Source organism: Echinops telfairi, unplaced genomic scaffold (genome assembly GCF_000313985.2).
Source record: "Echinops telfairi isolate 266 unplaced genomic scaffold, ASM31398v2 ScPeMD7_4;HRSCAF=17, whole genome shotgun sequence".
In the NCBI taxonomy this organism is placed as follows: domain Eukaryota; kingdom Metazoa; phylum Chordata; class Mammalia; order Afrosoricida; family Tenrecidae; genus Echinops; species Echinops telfairi.
Window position 1 is genome coordinate 16,310,403 of NW_022103900.1, and position 17,362 is coordinate 16,327,764.

The window sequence follows — 17,362 nt, forward strand, 5'->3', positions numbered from 1 at the left end:
CCGCCCCCGAGCCCAATGATTGCCTTGAGTGACGGCAGAGGCAGAGCCCGAGGAAACCATCCTTGACTCATCCTCAAACCTCCCAACCGCGCCCCGTGTGGGCGTCTGGATAATGGACCCCAAATATGCCCAGGCTCGAATCCCCAGAACCTAGGAATGCTACCATATATGGTGCAAAAGGGTCTACATAGACCAGTGGTTCTCAACATGGGGGTCAAACGACCCTTTCACACAGCGGTTACCCAATTCATAACAGTAGCAAAATTACAATTATGAAGTAGCAATGTAAATAATTTTATGGTGGTGGTGGGGGTGGGGTGGGGAGGTCACCACAACACAAGGAACTGCATTCAAGAGTCATGGCATTTGGAAGGTTGAGAACCACTGACAGATGAATAAGTTAAGGATTTTAGGATGGGGAGCTTATTCTGTTTTATCCAGGTGAGCCTGGCATACCCCTAACAGCCCTTCCAGACAAGAGCTGGGAGAAGTCAGGTGGGAGGGAAAGAGGAGATGGGACAACGGACGTGGACAGGGAAGTGGTGCCCTGGAGACGGAGGAAGCCTCTTGAACCAAGAGATGCAGGCGGCTGCTGGAAGCCCGCAGCCCCGGGAATGCAACCTGGCCAGGAGCGCTGGCCTGCTGACACTTACTTATGGCCTTGTGATACACTTACGTTGTTGTCACTCTGTTTAAGCCCCAGCATAAAATTTCTATACCCTTCAAGACTCTGGGATGATAAAACCCACTCTTTAGTTCAAGAAACAAGTAAGTGGCTGTGCCAAGACTATCTGCAGAGCCTGTCTGCCAGCGAGCTTCACAACGGGGTAAGCACACGTGGAGACCAGGCTCAAAGGGCACGCGCCACTCACTGTCCTGAAGAAGAGCTCCTTCGCGGTCTGAGTTTCCTCAGGCACAGCGCAGCTGACCAAGTGACATGACATGGTGAGATTATGAGTATACACTGAGTATGCGTGCAGCAGTGTTAATGCAAAAACATGGCCAGATTATGAATAGCCACCGAACACGGAGTATGCATGCAGCAGTTAATGCCCCCCGCAAAAATAATAATAATTGGCCAGCAAGGAAGGTAGCTAGGGGCTGGTGTGTGTGTGTGTTTGTGTGTGTGTGTGTCTTCCTTCCCTGTGTTTCAAAGGCCAAATGCCAGCAAGCCAGCTTTGCATGCAGATTTTGCTTTCAGTCATTTTGGGGAAAGAATCTTTTCAGATATCGATACCTCTCATTTCTTGACAGTAACACAGAGTGAAACATGCACGGGAGAGAGAGACGTTACTGACTTCCCAGCTAAAGCAAAGGCAAGGGGTCAGGAGATGACAAGCACACTTTCCAGCCGAGGCGCTGACATCTCCCAGAAACCCATGTTCTATTTCAACACTGCATGTGGTTCTAGGAACCGCGGATGGCAAGCATTCTCACGTGCCATCAAAGCATTCTAGTCCTATTTTTAAAAATCCTTCAAATGCTCAAGAGCAGTTGCAGAACCAGGATTCCACGTGATGATTTTTAAAAAGATCACCAAGACAAAGGGCACATCCCTGGGTAAACCGTGGAAGGCAGCGAACTTGAGGGTAGGCAGAGTACGGGGGTTTTGAACTGCTGACCTTCTGGTTAGCAACCATGTGCTGAACAGTTGTGCTCCAACGGGTCCTTCCAAAGTGTATGAAACTCAGAGCAGCCCTACAAGGCAGAACAGAGCTGTCCTGTCCAGTTTTCCAGATTGCAAATCTTTACGGAAAGAGACTGCATCATCGCAGGTTCAGGCCCACAGCAACTTGGCTAGGGAGAGAGCCGGGCGGAGGGCGATCGGAAGACAGGAAAGAAAGCCTTCACTGGTCTGCATGAGGCGGTGCTGATGTGTGGTCAAAACCAATAGCTCCGCCTTGACACCCTCACCTCTTTTATGCCCTCAGTGCCCGCAGGCTCCTGGCTCAGAGGTCATTAGCAATGTTAGAGACCCACCTGGGCTCTAGCCTTCCAGCCTCAAGGCTCCCAAGGTGGCACCACTCACCGAGCTGTGGCCCATGCTGGCGGCCGCTGTCAGCGCCTGCTGTAGGGCCTGGCTCTTCTTCAGCGCGCCTGTCAGCGGGGGAGTGTCTGACCACTCGCAGGTCAGCAGGTACTGGAGAATGTCGCCGTGGCCCCTCAGTGCGCTGTGCACAAGTGCACATTGGCCTTTCTTGTCCAAGTGGTCCACCTGGGGCAGGAGCAGGGAGAGGTCACAGCTAAGCATCCGCTCCCCTCAGAGGACACCACACCGAGGGAAATATGTCCCATGCCATCGAGTCGGTGGCAGAGTTGGCCCTGCGACGTTCCAAAACGGTAGCTCTTTCTGGAAGCAGAAAGCCCATCTTTCTCCCTCAGAGCAGCTGGTGGTTTCAAACTGCCGCCCTTGCAGTTAGTAGCCCAACGTGTAACCACGAGGCCACCAGGGAACCCTTAGAGTGGCATGTGGCTCAACAATGAAGAGAACACAAGCACTGATACTTGCAACAACATGGGGGACTCTCCAAACCATGACGGTGAACCAAAAGACGCTCTCTCCCCTTGCTGTCAGCCCATCGCAGTGTCTGTTCTGCTGTGAACACCCTAACCGGAGAGACAGACATTTGGCTCCATTGTGATTGTGGTGGAGGAGAGGCGAGGCGGTGCGGTGGGCTAGGGACGGGCTGCTAACCACAGGATCGCCAAGGTGAGCTCACCAGCTGCTCCACGGGGAAAAGTCGGAAGCTTTCTGCTCCCGTGAAGAGTTACAGCCTCGAAAACCCACAGGGGCAGTTCTAGTCTGTCCTACAGGGCCGCTGCGTGCGGACGCGATGGCACGGGGCTTTGGGGCGTTGTGGTTGTGCGGCTGTGTGCCATCAAACTGGTTCCAACTCACTGCAGCCCGACCTGCCCCAGAGGTTCTCTGAGGCTGTGACCTGTCTGAGAACCCATCACCTGGCCTTTTCTCCCACGGGCGGATTGGTGGGGGAAAGAGGGAGAGAGGGGGGCGGGGTTTGAACTGCTGACCTTTGGGTTAGCAAACAAGTGCTTAACAGTTGTGCTCCAAGGGGTCCCCTTCCCACACTTATAACACTCAGAGCAGAACTGTTGTGTGAAGTTCTCTGATGGTAAATCTTTACAGAAGCAGACTGTGCCTCCTCGCAGGTTGAGCAACTCAGCCAACAGTCTAGTTGTGAAGTAAGTGGAGAAACAAGGGTTCTCCACAATCCAGGCTGTCCAGATCCCGGATCTTTTGGCTTCAGGGCGGGGCTTCTGAGGCACACCAACCTGGAATCCTGACTTTCTGGAGTCATGGAGTCTGGATAAATTCCTGAAACTATTGCCCAAAGGCCATCTTTAAACCTTAAACCAGCATTGTTCCCCCGAGTCTTCTTAAAACAGTTTAGTTTCCCTAGTAAGGGTTTTTGTGCCGTAAGCACCTCGGGTACTGGTTCAACTAACAGATGCCTCATACTTGACTTTGAATGCCACGGACATTTGCCCTCACCTTGAGGGTGACTGAGCCAACCTTATGGCACAGTCAGTTCGTCATCACAGCCACCCTTCGCTCGCTGCACTTGGAACTTCTTGCACTAACCCCTCTGCCACACAGTGCTTTCCAAGGCCCAGCAGGTGGGTTTGAACCACTGCCCTTGCGGTTAGCAGTCCAACACAAAACCCACTATGCCACCTGGGCTCCTTGCCCTAAGGTAAGGCTAAATTAGAGCCATGCGGGCACGTAATCTGACTTAACCTACAAATTCTCAAAAAGACTCATTCAGGAAACCAATCTCCTTTGTACCCTGGAAACAGCCTTATCAATTTGGGATCAAAGTGAGGGCAGCAACAATGGGAATGACTGGAGCGGAGCCTTGGGGACAGAGCGTGTGTGTTAATGAGGGGAGACTGGGGACAGCGGGTGGGAGGACTGCACAACAGCCTGAAGAACCAGGTCAATCAAGGTTCTGAAATACGTGTGCAGACCCGTGAGCCGCTGTATGTTTTTACTGGGCATTCTCGAGAAGAGTAAAGCGCTGAAGACTGTTCCTTCTTTTGAAAGAATGAGGAGGGAGGGAAAGGAGCCGCTATTGCTGAACGGGGCCAGTGCCTCCGCCCGGGGTGAGGAGAAGGTTTGGCCAACAGATGGGGGCAGGCTACACACACAGTGAGTCTCCATGCCACCCAGGGGCATGGGCATATATATATATATGGGGGAAAGAAGGAGTAACGGGTTAAAAAAAAATCAAACATTTAAAGCTTCTGCAACCAACAGGGCACTCACTTCCAGGTCATCCTTTGCAACCTTTTGAAAGGATGGCCCACCACTCCCTACTGGTGGGCAGATGTCCACCAGGTAATCTACCCCCCTCCCCCAACCCAAGGGCAACTTCAGTAGGAGCTGATGAAGAAAGCACCCAGGCCACCTCTCTGTCAGGACTGCGTGTGGAGACAGTACAGACCCACCAGCACCTGCCGCTCGCCCCTTGTCCGCACTGTGGCTTCTGCCCACCGCAGAGGACAGTCGAGACAACAGGAGGGCTGCCCAGAGGGAGACAATTCTGACAACGACCTGGGGGGCGGGGCGCTCCAGAGTTTCTGGGAAGAGTGAAGTGAAAAACCGGAGGTGGTGCTAGCTCTCGATGAGATGGTAATGTCACCCATGGTGAAGCAGAGGCCCAAATACCAACTCAGCATGGACTCAATTCTGATTCATAATGACCTGACAGGGCAGGGCAGAACTGCCTCTGTGGGTTTCCGAGGCCGGCAATCTGTACGGGATCAGAAAGCCTCATCATTTTCCCTCAGAGCATCTGGTGGATTTGAACTGCTGACCATGAGTTTATCAGCCCCACTCCTAACCGCCCATGCCACCAGGGCTCTTGTCAACAATCAGAAGGGCCTTCCAGATAGTCATGGGAAACTGGATGAGGAAATTATAGCATTTTCCCAACAGCTCTGTGAAGCCCCTTCATATTTACCATTTTTAAAACAATGAACAAAATTCTATCCATGACATGAAAAGAGGCCCCCCTGCCCAGACCCCCAGCGGGGACAGCCATGCTTACCCTAGCCCCCTTCTTAGCCAGCAGACACACCAGCTTCATGTGGCCCGCAGCTGCCGCATAGCAGAGGGCAGTCATGCCGTTCTCAGACATTCCGTCCAGGAAGGCGCCAAATTCCAGGAGCAGAGTGACGACTTCCTCGTGACCAAGGTGAGACTGGACACACAGGATGGGGGCATTGTTTAACACTTCCGTCCGGTAGTTCACATTGGCTCCTCCCAAGATCAGGAGACGGCTCACCTGTGGGCCAAGACAACCCCAGCAAGATGATCTATGTTACTCAGGTAACTGTCGGTTCCCACAGCATGTCTGGGGGAGGGGAGGGTCAGTCTTCTCAGGGGTCCACTGAGCCAGTGTGACCCAGTGTGTCACAATCACCCCAGCTTAGGATTGGGAAGACGCTGCGCACCCGGCAGCCAGTGGCAGCACCAGGTCTGGGGTGGTGCCAGAGAATGGGCATTTGTAACAAGCTCCCGGGAGCACTGATGCTGCTTTGAAAACCACCTCTGAATCCAGCGAAGAGGCTCCTGGTCATTGAGTGGGAGAAGTCTTGCCTTCAACGCAAATACACATAAGACTCTTTAACGTTACCAGGAAGCCCCCCCTAAGCAGCCGCAGAGCAAGAACAAGTCCACGTGCCCCCGGGCGGTCAGCAGCACACCCTTCTCCAGGAGCATCTGCTGTTCCATGAGTGACCATCTCCACCACCCACGGGTGTCCGTCATCAAGGCGAGAGCTGTCGTTGTTTGTAACACTACAGACTTGAAAATAAAGGCCCGGGACCACGTCTACCAGGTTTTAGCTCTCATGACCACCCAGAGGGATGGCGAAGAGGAGGGAGGCCCTCTCAGGAAGGCCGCGCGCAGAGGCCGCTCTGAGGCCTCGAACACAAGGACCCTGGTGCAGACGGTGCAGGGCCGGTCGTGTTTCCTTCCGTTGTGCAGGGCTCCTGGAGGGCAGAACTGATGCCGTGGCACCTCACAACGTAACACCGCCACCCATCTTCCATCTTCAGCTTATTTAAAGTCAATTTTAAAATGACAGCCCTCCCCCCCAAAACAAACCAACCCTCCTCTAACACTACCAAGTGTCTGCTGCGCTTCTTTCAACTGTTTTCTTAACTGGTCCCAAACAGCTGTCCATCCCCCACAGCGGAGAGGTGACGACACCATGGCTGCCCAGAGGCTCGAGCCCCATGCGACCCAGCTCTCCCTGCACTGTGCCCGGCCCACCTGGCTCCACGGCCTCCACCCTGACCTGGACCGCCCTTCTCCCAGAGAAAAGCAGCCCCTCCCACAAGCCTGCCTCCACCCAGCCCCGAAGACCAACCTTCTCTCTCCATTTCCAAGCTAAGCCTTTGTCTGCCTTAACTTCTCAGGCAGAGAAGAGCCCCTCCGGGGACGGGGATGCCCAGATGTCAACTCCCACTGACAGTTCAAAACAGGCAGGTCTGGTTGGGGCCGGGCATTAAAATAACAAAAAAACAAAAAACAGGCAGGTCTGTCCACAGTGCTGAGGACCTCCCCGCCTGCCGACAAGCCCACCCAGTCATCTGCACCATCAGAGAGGGTCTTCATAGAACCAGACCCAGGCTGGGCCCTGTCCAGCCTCCACTGTCAGCCAGCGGGGGTGGATTAAAGGGAGAAGACACGTGGCCCAGGAAATGTGCTCCTGTCCCAGCACTGATGCTGCATGCACGGCCTCCGGCAAACCATCTAAGCCCTCCCTGGCCGGCCAGCTCTAGCCCCTACGGGGTTGGCAATGAAATCAACCAGGGAATAGGATTCCAAAGTTATTTTTTAAAACGGGACAATATATTTGGGGATGTGGAAAGCTGGTTCTCTGTTCGGAGCGCATGTGCGAACCCTGAGGCTCTATACCCAAACACACCCACCACCATGTGGTGTACACTAGACTCTGGCCAGGAGAAGGGCAGGAAGAGTTGTTGACTCCCAGGATGGCTCTCTCCCTCATGCCCCGCAATCCATTCCCTGGAGACCCAGGAGGCACTTGAGAGAGATGGGGGCGTAAGGAGGAAGGGAGAGACCAGCGCATCCACACGTCTCTTCACTAACAGACTGTGATTTTCAGAAAATTGCTCAACCCCTCTGTGCTTCAAGGTGCTTCCTAAAAAAAAAATGTCCCCTCTGGTTTTCTGCCCAACAGCTCTTCTTCAGTCACAGCGTTGGAAGGGTCACTTGGTCACCATCCTTGTTCAAGACAAGCCTAAAGCTGGAAGGCGTGTGCTTCATTAGCTGCAGCTGGTTTCTAAACATGTTTATCACCACCGATTCACACCTCCCGATCCCTGGGGAATACCTATCCTCTGCTGCTGCTGCTGTGAAGTATGTTTTCTGACTAACGAATGCCCTCCCCGTTTGTGACTCTTCTTGTCACGCATGGTCTGCACCCTGGCAGACCTGAAACCACCCGGGGAGCTGGCAAGGTTTCCAGTGGGCACCCAGAGGACTCTGGTTGGCAGCCACGGCTGTAAACATATCAGGTGATTGAAGCAGCCACAGCACATGGGCTTGCTCAGGGGCAGCGCACCCCAGCGGTGGGATCTGCGGTCAGCGACAAGTGCCCTAAGCCTCAGCACCCTCACCTGAGCTGACCGGGGAGTGAAGCCCGCTGTGCCACATAAACGGTGTTGCTTTGAAAAGACCACCATGAAAGTGTACACACACACACACCCCACCCCGCGTTCGGCCCAGGGCCAGTCGACAGGAGGAGGGACAAGAGCACAGACCTTGGGCCCTGCAAGGCACAGATGGCCGGCTCTGCCCATGGTGCCGGGTGACCCTGCTCCACATCCCCACGCAACCTGCCTGGTGCTGGTCACCAGCACCGACCTCGGACGTGGGGCGGGGGGTGAGGGGGTGTGGATTACCCAGGGCCTCAAGGCAGGCAGCTGGTCCCCACAACCACCTGTGCACCTGGGACACCCCCGGAGGCTCCCGAGGGAGGCAGCAGCACCACCTCAGCCACAGAGGAGGCCCAACACCAGTGAAAGCCACTCATCCTGAGCATGTGGCAAAGGCCAGACCTTTCCCCAGCCACCTTAACGCCCAGCTCAGCTTCCAACGACATGTGGCCTCTCCTCCTTACTCTCCAGTGTACGGCGGGCAGCGAGGCGCTCTGGCCACGGAGCTAAAGAAGCCACAGAGCAGTCCTGCACAACAGGCAGCAGCTCTGCCTCAGACAGACAGCAGGGAGTTAAAGGAAGATGTTTTTCCCCACACGGACATTTTCCGATCACCACCCCAGAAGTCTTTCTTTGACAGCCCTTGAAAGTGGCAGTACTATCCCCACACTGCTGGATTTGATGACCGCCCAGAGCAGGCAGGGGTGGGGCCCAGACACAGCTGCCCACTCAGAAAACAGCGACTTCTCTGTGCGTTTACGGAGGGGGGCTCATTTAACCACACTCACTGTGAAGTGTGGACCCCCCAGCGCTGGGAAGGTAGAGTGAAGTGTCAGCCAGACTTCTCATGCCCTACCCGCCTGCCTTCAGCCTGGGAGACGCAGCGCAGCACGGGCTGAATTCCCTGGGGCCTGAGCCCTGGGGAGTCCGTGGCTGGCAGCGAGTGGTCCTGGGAGATGGCATGAACAAACAACAGGCTGGACGGGTGCCCGGGGGCCCCGGGGGCCAGGACCCCAGCGGGTCAGCCAGGTGCGGGTGGCACAACCTGACCTGGTAAAAGGAGACCACGTTGTTAGAAATCACTGGCCTGCCACTAAAAGGAAGCGTCACCTACACCAAGTAATCATTCCTGAGCAAGTTAAGTCACTTTAATTTACCAACGTGGCAAACGGCAATCACTGCTCAAAATGACATCCATTCCTGTGCGACAACACTTAACACTCTCTAAAAAAAGGTCCCCTTAATTGCACGCATACTTTTCAATGACTGTAATTTGTTCAAGGCTCTGTGGAAACCTTTTCTTCTCCAAAGACAGAGGAAGCGGAAGGGTAATGGAAAGAAAGCCTTAAAACTCTACAGCCAAGTGGCTGAAATCGGGGGAGTGGGGCGGATGTCGGGGACACCACAGCATCAGAAAAGCAACAAGAGCAACAACAGCAGCAGCGTCGAGATGAAGAATCCTGAGAAGGTTCCAAGTACGGTGCAGGGGACTTTACTTCCCAGGAGGGCTGAACTCCTTACAGGACCACACGCTACCTTTTAACTTACGGTCCGAAAAAGCCCGTCTTCAATAGCAGGGAGACGCGTTCCATGGACGTTTCTCCACATCCCGAGAAAAGGGTAACTTCTGTGCCCAACATTCATTTAAGTCGTAGAAACAGACGTCGCCACGTTTCTCTCACTCCGTTCTCGCTTCTCGCCGTCACAGGTTTTTATTAAGCACGGACGGAGAAGCCCAGAGGCAGACTTGGGCTGAAACAAAGCTAAAGCGACGTGACTTCAGCAGCCTCAGGGCGACTTTCCAGAAAATCTGAGTGAAATGAAACTCGTAACTTCTTGGACTAACGTCCAAATGTAGATGGTTTCTGCCTTTCTATTAGAGGGGCTTCCGCCGGACGGTAAGAGTGCCCTGGATCAGTGCAGGACTTTGAAACGAATTCTACCAAGTACAAAAAGATAAAAACCTACCACCACTCCCAAAAAGGGGGGTGCCTTCGGGTACCCTGATCTGTAAACAATTTATAAAATAAAAAGGTTCACATATAAAACTCAAAAAACAAGCACCTAACTTAAAGATAAACAAACACATACATATATTTTAAAAACCAAAGTGAAATCTACTGTTATTACACCCGTTCCACTTCACGACGACCCCATCACAGCGCAGCGCTGTCCCCACGGGCCTCCTGGAGGCCGTCCTGCCACATCTGTCTCCTGTGCAGAGGCCGGTGCCCTTGAACCAGAGTTTTTGCTTAGTATTTGAGTGCTTACCCACGACACCACTAGGACTCCTAATATTTGTATTCAAACACACACACACACACACACACAGCGTGTAGGATTCATCAGACACTGCAACACTCACAAAGACAAGCCTGGCGCGTGAGATCACCCAAGTCAGTGAACACTTAGGGAGCGCAGAGGTGTCACGTGTGTAATTACAGTCTGTGCTGTGCCCAGGTGTCGGCCCTCGGAACCCTCGGCCTCTAAACCGGGCGTCCTCAGACTACGGCCCGCGCGTGGGCCACATGCGGGCCGCCGAGGACATTTATCCGGCCCGCCGGGTGTTTTTGCCCTGCTTCTTTTTTTACTTCAAAATAAGATATGTGCAGTGTGCATAAGAATTTGTTCATAGTTTTTTTAAACTACAGTCCGGCCCTCCAACCGGTCTGAGGGACAGTGACCTGGCCCCGTTTAAAAACTTTTGAGGACCCCGGCTCTAAAGCCTCAATCCCACACAGGGGCCACGCCAACCTGGAGGAGGGGGTCCCCTTACCCTTGCCAGACCCCGTCTGCTCCACCGGGCCGTCGTCTTCTCCGGCTGTCAACAAAGGCCCTGCACTAGGCGGCATGGACTCAGCCGGGCTTCCCGCGACCCAGTCTCTCAGGTTGCTCCTTTCCTAGCCCTGGGCCTCTACACCCAGAAGGCCAGAGGCCACCGAGAAGCAGGCAGCGCACCCGGCAAACCAGACACAGGAAGTGCTCTGCAAGGACAGACGCACAAAGGGATAGGCCCTGTAGGTCCCCAGGAAGTGCCTCCGCGGGTTACATCTCTTAGCGGGTGTCCACTCTCTACTGCCAGTGGACAAACGCAAGGCTAAGTGGAAGGCAGGTGCCCAGCACCCCTGTTCTTGACTGGCTGGCTTTTTTCCACCGGCCAGCCAAGCTCGGATGCCAAGCTCTGTGGCTTTTCCTGGAGGCCTGGCTTCTCTAAGCTTTAGAGGCTTGGCTTGCATTAAACGGGGAAGGACAATCGACCCTCAAAAGCTCAGCACAATACTGCGACATGCTCGTCACGGCCCAGTTCCACGAAGCTCTTAGCTCATGGGGCAAGCTCCCAAGACTCCTTCCATAATCACAAATACACGTGTGCGTGCTCGAAAGCCTTTCCCAGCATCCTCTCGGTGTGCTCATCCCTTTCTGTCGCTTGTCAATGTTCTGTTTTCTATGAGCCAGTAGGGGGTACCCCAACTAAAAACAAACCCCCATGCGCATTGTCCTCGAGGCAATTCCGTCTCACAGGGATCTATCCTATAGGGCAGGTAGCTCCTGTGGGCTTCCAGAGTTGTAATTCTTTTTATGGGAGTAGAAAGCCTCATCTTTCTCCCACAGAGCAGCTGGTGGTTTTGAACTGCTGACCTGTAGTTAGCAGACCAATGTGTAACCACCGCATCACCAGGGTAAACACATTAAAAAACACTTACCAGGGAGTCGAGGCCCAATGTCCGTCTGCTACCTTAATCCTTAACATATAAACATATGTACATAGACCCATATACCTATCATGATATATTAATATATTTACATAGGTGCATGCCTGTACTGATACCTCTATAAATGTCCTTTGACTCCTACTTCCTTCCTCTATTTCTTTAAGGTGATGCTCACTTTCCCAACATGATCACTGTAAACAAAACGTGCACATAAACAAATGTGAAGAAAGCTGATGGTGTCTGGCTACTAAGAGATATAGCATCTGGGGTCTTAAAGGCTTGAAGTTAAACAAGTGGCCATCTAGCAGGGAAGCAACAAAGCCCACATGGAAGAAGCACACCAGCCTGGGTGATCACTAGGTATAGACAGGATCAGGTATCAGGCATCAGAGGACCCCAAACAATCATATCGTTGAGAGACCCAAAGCCCATCTGTAGACAACTAGGCATGCCCTCACAGAAGGACCACAAGGAAGGGACAGTCAGTCAGGGAGTAGTATCGGCATTGGTGAAACAACATTCCTACAGCTCTTTAATGCTTCCCCCACCCCTGCCCACTATCATGACCCCAGTTCTACCTTTCAAATCCGACTAGACCAGAGCATGTACACTGGGACAGATAAGAGCTCTCGACACACGGAATCCAAGACAGATAACCCCCTCAGAACAATAACAGGAGTAGCAACACCATGAGGGTAAAGGTAAGGTGGGGGGAGAAAGGGGGAACCGATCACAATGATGGACATATAACACCCCCACCCCCTCACCCCCAGTGACGAACAACAGAAACATGGGTGAAGGGAGACAGCGGATGGTGTAAGATATGAAAATAATAATAATTTATCATTTATCAAGGGTTCATGAGGGTGGGAGAGGGAGGAATAAAATAAAATGAGGAGCTGATACCAAGAGTTCAAGTAGAAAGAAACTGTTTTGAAAAGGATGATGGCAACAGGCACAAAAGTATCTGAGACACTGGATGCATGGATTGTTATACGAGTCCCCAGTAAAATGATTAAAATAAAAACTCACTTTCCCCTGGAGCTGTCTCTGACCCTTGCTTCCTCACACTGGAGCATGTGCTCCCAAAGCAGCCGCCCGACTTCCCTGCTTTCCTGTCTGACCAGAAGCTACCCTTCTAGAGGCAAACTGGCAGAAGAGAGGCTCCTGGATACCCTCTCCTCCGGGCCCGTGCCAGGGGGCAGCAGGGGGGGGGCCTCACCTTCACGTTGGGAGTGTAGAGGTTCCTGAGCGAAGCGAGGGCGGCAGACAGCCCCTCTGTGCTGTAACCGATCCACAGGGCTTGGAGGTGGCTTGAGGAGATTCCCATCTTCTTGCTGAGGCCCTGGGAACAGCCAGACACACGTGCCTCAGGTCTCCTCTCCTTCCCCAAATACATCCTCAGTTGTGAAAGCGGACATGGTCACAGGGGTGCCCCACCCCAAGGACGCCTGGACCTGTGCGCCTGGTCAGGCTCTGCCCCAGGTGACAGCCTGCCCACAGAATGGAAGGGCACATGTGGGAAGCGTGTAGTTGAGGACTTACGATAAAGAATGCATGGAGAAATCCTGTAACTCAACAACAGGGCAGACGACACAATTTAAAAACAGGCCAAAGGATTGAGTGGACAAAGAAATGCAAATGGCCAATGAGCCCAAGGCCATTACACCGTGAAAGATGTGAAAAATCAAAACCATAGTGAGACCTAGCTTCACACCCACTGGGATGGCTACTGGTGAAAAATCCGGAACTACAGGAACTGCTGAGTGTGGAGAAATGCGAATCCTCACCCACTGCTGGCGGGAATGCAGACTATGGAGAACACGCGGAGATGCTTCAAACAGGAAACACGGAATCACCCTGTGACCCAGCGACTCCTCTGCTCAGTCCGTACCCAGCAGACCGCAAGGCAGGGTCTCGGACAGACAGCCGTGCACCCGTTTGTGGCACCATTCATCGTGGCCACCACACGGTGGACACGGCCCAAGTGTCCATCAAAAGACGAATGGGTTAATAAAATAATGTATATCTGAGAGCTTTCAAAGGGTTCGTGGGGAAAAAATAGCATGAAGAGATACTGAGATTTCCTCACACTCTTTGAATTCATCATAAATGGAACTCAGCCACTACGTGGACTGAAGCCCTGATGTGCGTCCAGTGTGGAGGAACCTGAAAACACGGCAGCACAAAGCCACAGATGCGCTGCGCCCCCACGCCAGTGAAATGACCTAGAGCGAGCGGGTGCGGACAGAGCGCTCGGGGTGGTCACCTGGGGAGGAGCGGACATGTGAAGTGTGTCCTCGTGCTAAGCAGCAACAATGTGTCGCTGGTCTGCCCATGTGGAGACGGCTCCATCGTCAAAGATTGTGTGTCATGCATCACAAGAAGGAAGAAAGCAAGCAAGTGTAGCCTGCAGGGTAAAAGGAACTTGAAAGATATCCGAAGGGGACGAGTTCAGCACCACCACTGGGCTCAGATGCACAGACGGGATGGGACAGAATAAGGAACGAATTGCCAGGGCCTGACTGACGGGAGGCAGGAAGGCCGTTCCTTTCAGGGTGCGGGGATCGGAGTCCCCGAGGTTTCTGGCTTCACAGCTTTCCAAGTTTTCCGACAGACGGACGCCGACGACGATAAAGACACCAGCCCCGGGATCAGCGGCGGGCGTCTCACCTTGAAAATGTGTGCCTTCAGGATGTGGTGGCCCAGCTCCACGGTCTGCTGGCGGTTCAGCTTGCCGTCCTGCCGAGAGAACAGGAAGGCCAGCAGGGCGTGCCCGTTCCTAAGATGAGACACACAGGGCTCGTGACCAGCGGGCTCTGGACTTCTGCTCTCCCCAGAGAGCCCCCGTGGTCCCCCTGGAAACCACTGGCTACCACCCACCGGGGCCCCAGGCCTGGTCCTTCCCGGTGAGCTGCCCAGAGGCTGGTCCCACCCTCCAGCCAGGGCTGTCTTCCCAACCTCGAGCAGATGCATTCTCAGCCTCTGTGGCTTTGTGGCCTGACCACAAAGACTACGTGACAGTCACACCAAGCTGAATGCTGAGGCTGGGCCTGACCGGGTGGCAGGCAAACAGCTTTCCAGGGCTTTCAGTTAAGCACAGTTCCCCACCGACTGTGGAGAAAACCACCCCACGCCCGTAACTCCCCTACAGCCTACCCACCCCTCTTCCTTCCCTCCTGGCTTCAGGGGCCCACGTGCCGCCTTCTAAGTCTACTGGTACCCAGAAGCACGTTCATTTTCTGAAAACATAAACTCACTGCCATCAAGTCCATGCTGATGCCAACTCATAGCAACCTTCCAGGGCAGGGTTTTCTGAGACTGTAACTCGCTATAGGAGTAGCTCAATCTTTCTCCCCTGGAGTGGTTGGCGGTTTCAAACTGGGGACCTCAGCGGTCACAGCCCAACCCGTAGCCATAGGGCACCAGGGCTCCTCTTAGTTTTCTAAAGCTTGTGTATATTAACTGTCTATGACCTGGCAGGCCCACACTCTAACTGAATCACCGAGAATTAGGGTTCAGAGGCCTGCTCAAGATCAAAGGACTGATAAATAAATGACTGAGGGGAGAGAGATTTGGACTCCGGTCTGCCCCATGTGCAAACTCGAGCCTTCACCAGAGTAACACGATTCCTTTGTTCCTAATCCATTTGCTCACTCGACATCCACCTTTGGACCATCCCCACAATGGCTGGTACTGGGAATCCCACGGGTCATGAGCCCAGGAGCTTCCCTTGAAGAGCTCTCGGGGCTGGAGGAGACCAGGACCTGGAACAGTGCTAATGGTGCCAAGCACAGCCAACGGAAACAGAGAGGGCAGGTAGCCCATTCACTCAACCCTGTCTTCCATGCCCCCTCATTTCCCCTTTCTGCGCTTCCACGATGACTTCCAGGTGTTTACCCATGCTCCACATTGTCCTAGTGACGTTTCCAACCATGCCCCGGGCTCTTGCTTGCTTAAAAAGCACAGAACCTCCCCTCACGCTCAACCCCAAACCTCTCACCTCTCTCCCTCTCCACCCCAGAATGCCGAGTCTCTCCTCATTCACTCCTCGTGGGCCAGCGGGAGGCATTCCCTACGGACCTAGAACCCTCCTCCCGCAGTGACAAACAGCTTGCCTCTGAACCCTCACGTTGTCACGGCTTGACAGCATTTCTAACCCTCACCGGCTTTCCCCACTGCGTCCTCCAAGCCCCAGAAGTCCCGCTCTCTTTTCCTCTAACTCAGCGGTTCTCAACCTGTGGGTCACAACCCCTTTGGGGTCGCCCGATACACAACAGTAGTAACATTATAGTTCGGAAGTAGCGACGGAAATAATTTTATGGTTGGGGGTCACCACCACACGAGGAGCGGTATTAAAGGGTCACTAAGGACACTCACTTCCACGTCCGTCCCACCACCGTCTCCCCCCATCAATGCCTCCAACTCTCTCTAAATCTCTCACGTGCTCTAGAACCACCTGCCACCATCCAAGGGGCCTTGGTGTGGCACGGTGGGTGACCAGCCACTCTGCAGGAGAAAGATGGGAGGTCTGTTCCCATAAGGATTTCCAACGTGACAGCAGTGGGGCTGCTGGGCTTTGGTCACTGCCCGCCGAGGGACAGCTGCTGCCCGTGCAAGCTCAGACTCTGACAACGTGAAGCCAGCCCCCTGCCTCCAAAACCCACCCCACCCCACCCGGCTTCCCGACTCCCTCTAAAGGCAAAACCACCGCCCGTTTCCAGGCTCGACGTCTCGGACTCTCCCTCAAGGCCAAGCAAGTGACACCTGTCCATCTCAGTCATCAAGGCCTGTCTCTTTTCTGTCCCCACTCCCTCGACCAGGCTCTCTCCCCCACTTTGGTCCCATGTGCCCACGCTTCAGTCACATGGGCACTCCACACCCGCGACGGTTCTCCGGAGATGGCGGCTCGAAGGCCACACTCCCCAGAGAATCCTTCTGAGAGCTCCTTCAGGCTGCTCCTCTGCTCCCACGGCAAGAGGTCCCCACGAGACTTGCTGCTGCCAGGCTATGGCCTGTGCCCTCTGACCCCAGGCCACAGACAGGGCCTCCTAGCTCGCTCCCGTCTACTGAAATCCTGCCCCTCCACTCCCCATGTCCACGTTGGGGTATCAGGAGGCAGTGCACGGCTGACTCGTGCTTGTGCCCCTCATTTCGGGACCTCCAGCTCCAGTCAGGATGGTCAAAAGGAAAGGAAGGGTTTAGGTGCTTGCTGGGTCCCTGACGATGAAGGCACAGGGGTAATTCAGACCTAGAGAGAGCAGCAACTGCTGAAGCAAAGAAGCCGGCCAAGGCCCGTGAGCTGCCTCCAGGGGCAGAGCCCTCAGTCACACCAGTATTGGACATCAGCATCTCTAACAATCTCTCAACCCCTCACCATATCTACTTCCAGACCACACACGTGGAGCCGTTTATACCACCCCACGCCTGAAGTACAAATAGAAGCTCACTGTGAATGAGGCGTCTGGGTTTAGAAATCCCATCATTCCCATCTGTTACTCTGAGGAGAAACCCAAATAAAAAATGAGACAAGCCGGACCTAATGACAGAGAGCCCCGTGCACCCCTAGACGCATCTGAGCCCTGCCTGTGGGATCTACATGCTTGCTCGTGAGATGGAGGACCAGGGGCAGGTGAGGAACAGAAGCCACGAAAAACGGCTGCTCCCACAGCTGGCATCCTACGCCCCACATCTGACTCCCTTCAGAAAAGGGATTGGATGGGGGTCTGGAAGGGCATGGTGAGCCAAAGCATCATCTGGCCCTGCCGAGCTGCTCTTCCAAAGGAACTAAGAACTTCTGAAATTCTGGCAGTCCAAGAAAGCTTTTGTACACAAGTGGAGAGGATGTGCCATCGCCAACCCTTGGCCAAGAAAGGGCAATGCAGGAAAACCACGTGGCAAAGCGGCATTACTCATCTGAGCTGCCTTTTCACAGGGGA

General features: G+C 54.0%; 1 protein-coding gene across 1 annotated transcript in view; it reads right to left on the reverse strand.

Moving 5' to 3' along the window:
- The window catches only part of TANC1 (tetratricopeptide repeat, ankyrin repeat and coiled-coil containing 1), a 296,536-nt gene that overhangs the window by 25,341 nt on the left and 253,833 nt on the right, over positions 1-17,362 (reverse strand). Inside the window, exons 14-17 of the mRNA XM_045298122.1 lie at positions 14,097-14,205; positions 12,646-12,768; positions 5,070-5,306; positions 2,030-2,215 (exon numbers count right to left, since the gene is read on the reverse strand). Of these exons, the coding sequence (XP_045154057.1) occupies positions 2,030-2,215; positions 5,070-5,306; positions 12,646-12,768; positions 14,097-14,205 (655 nt within the window). The remainder of the gene's footprint in view (positions 1-2,029; positions 2,216-5,069; positions 5,307-12,645; positions 12,769-14,096; positions 14,206-17,362) is intronic.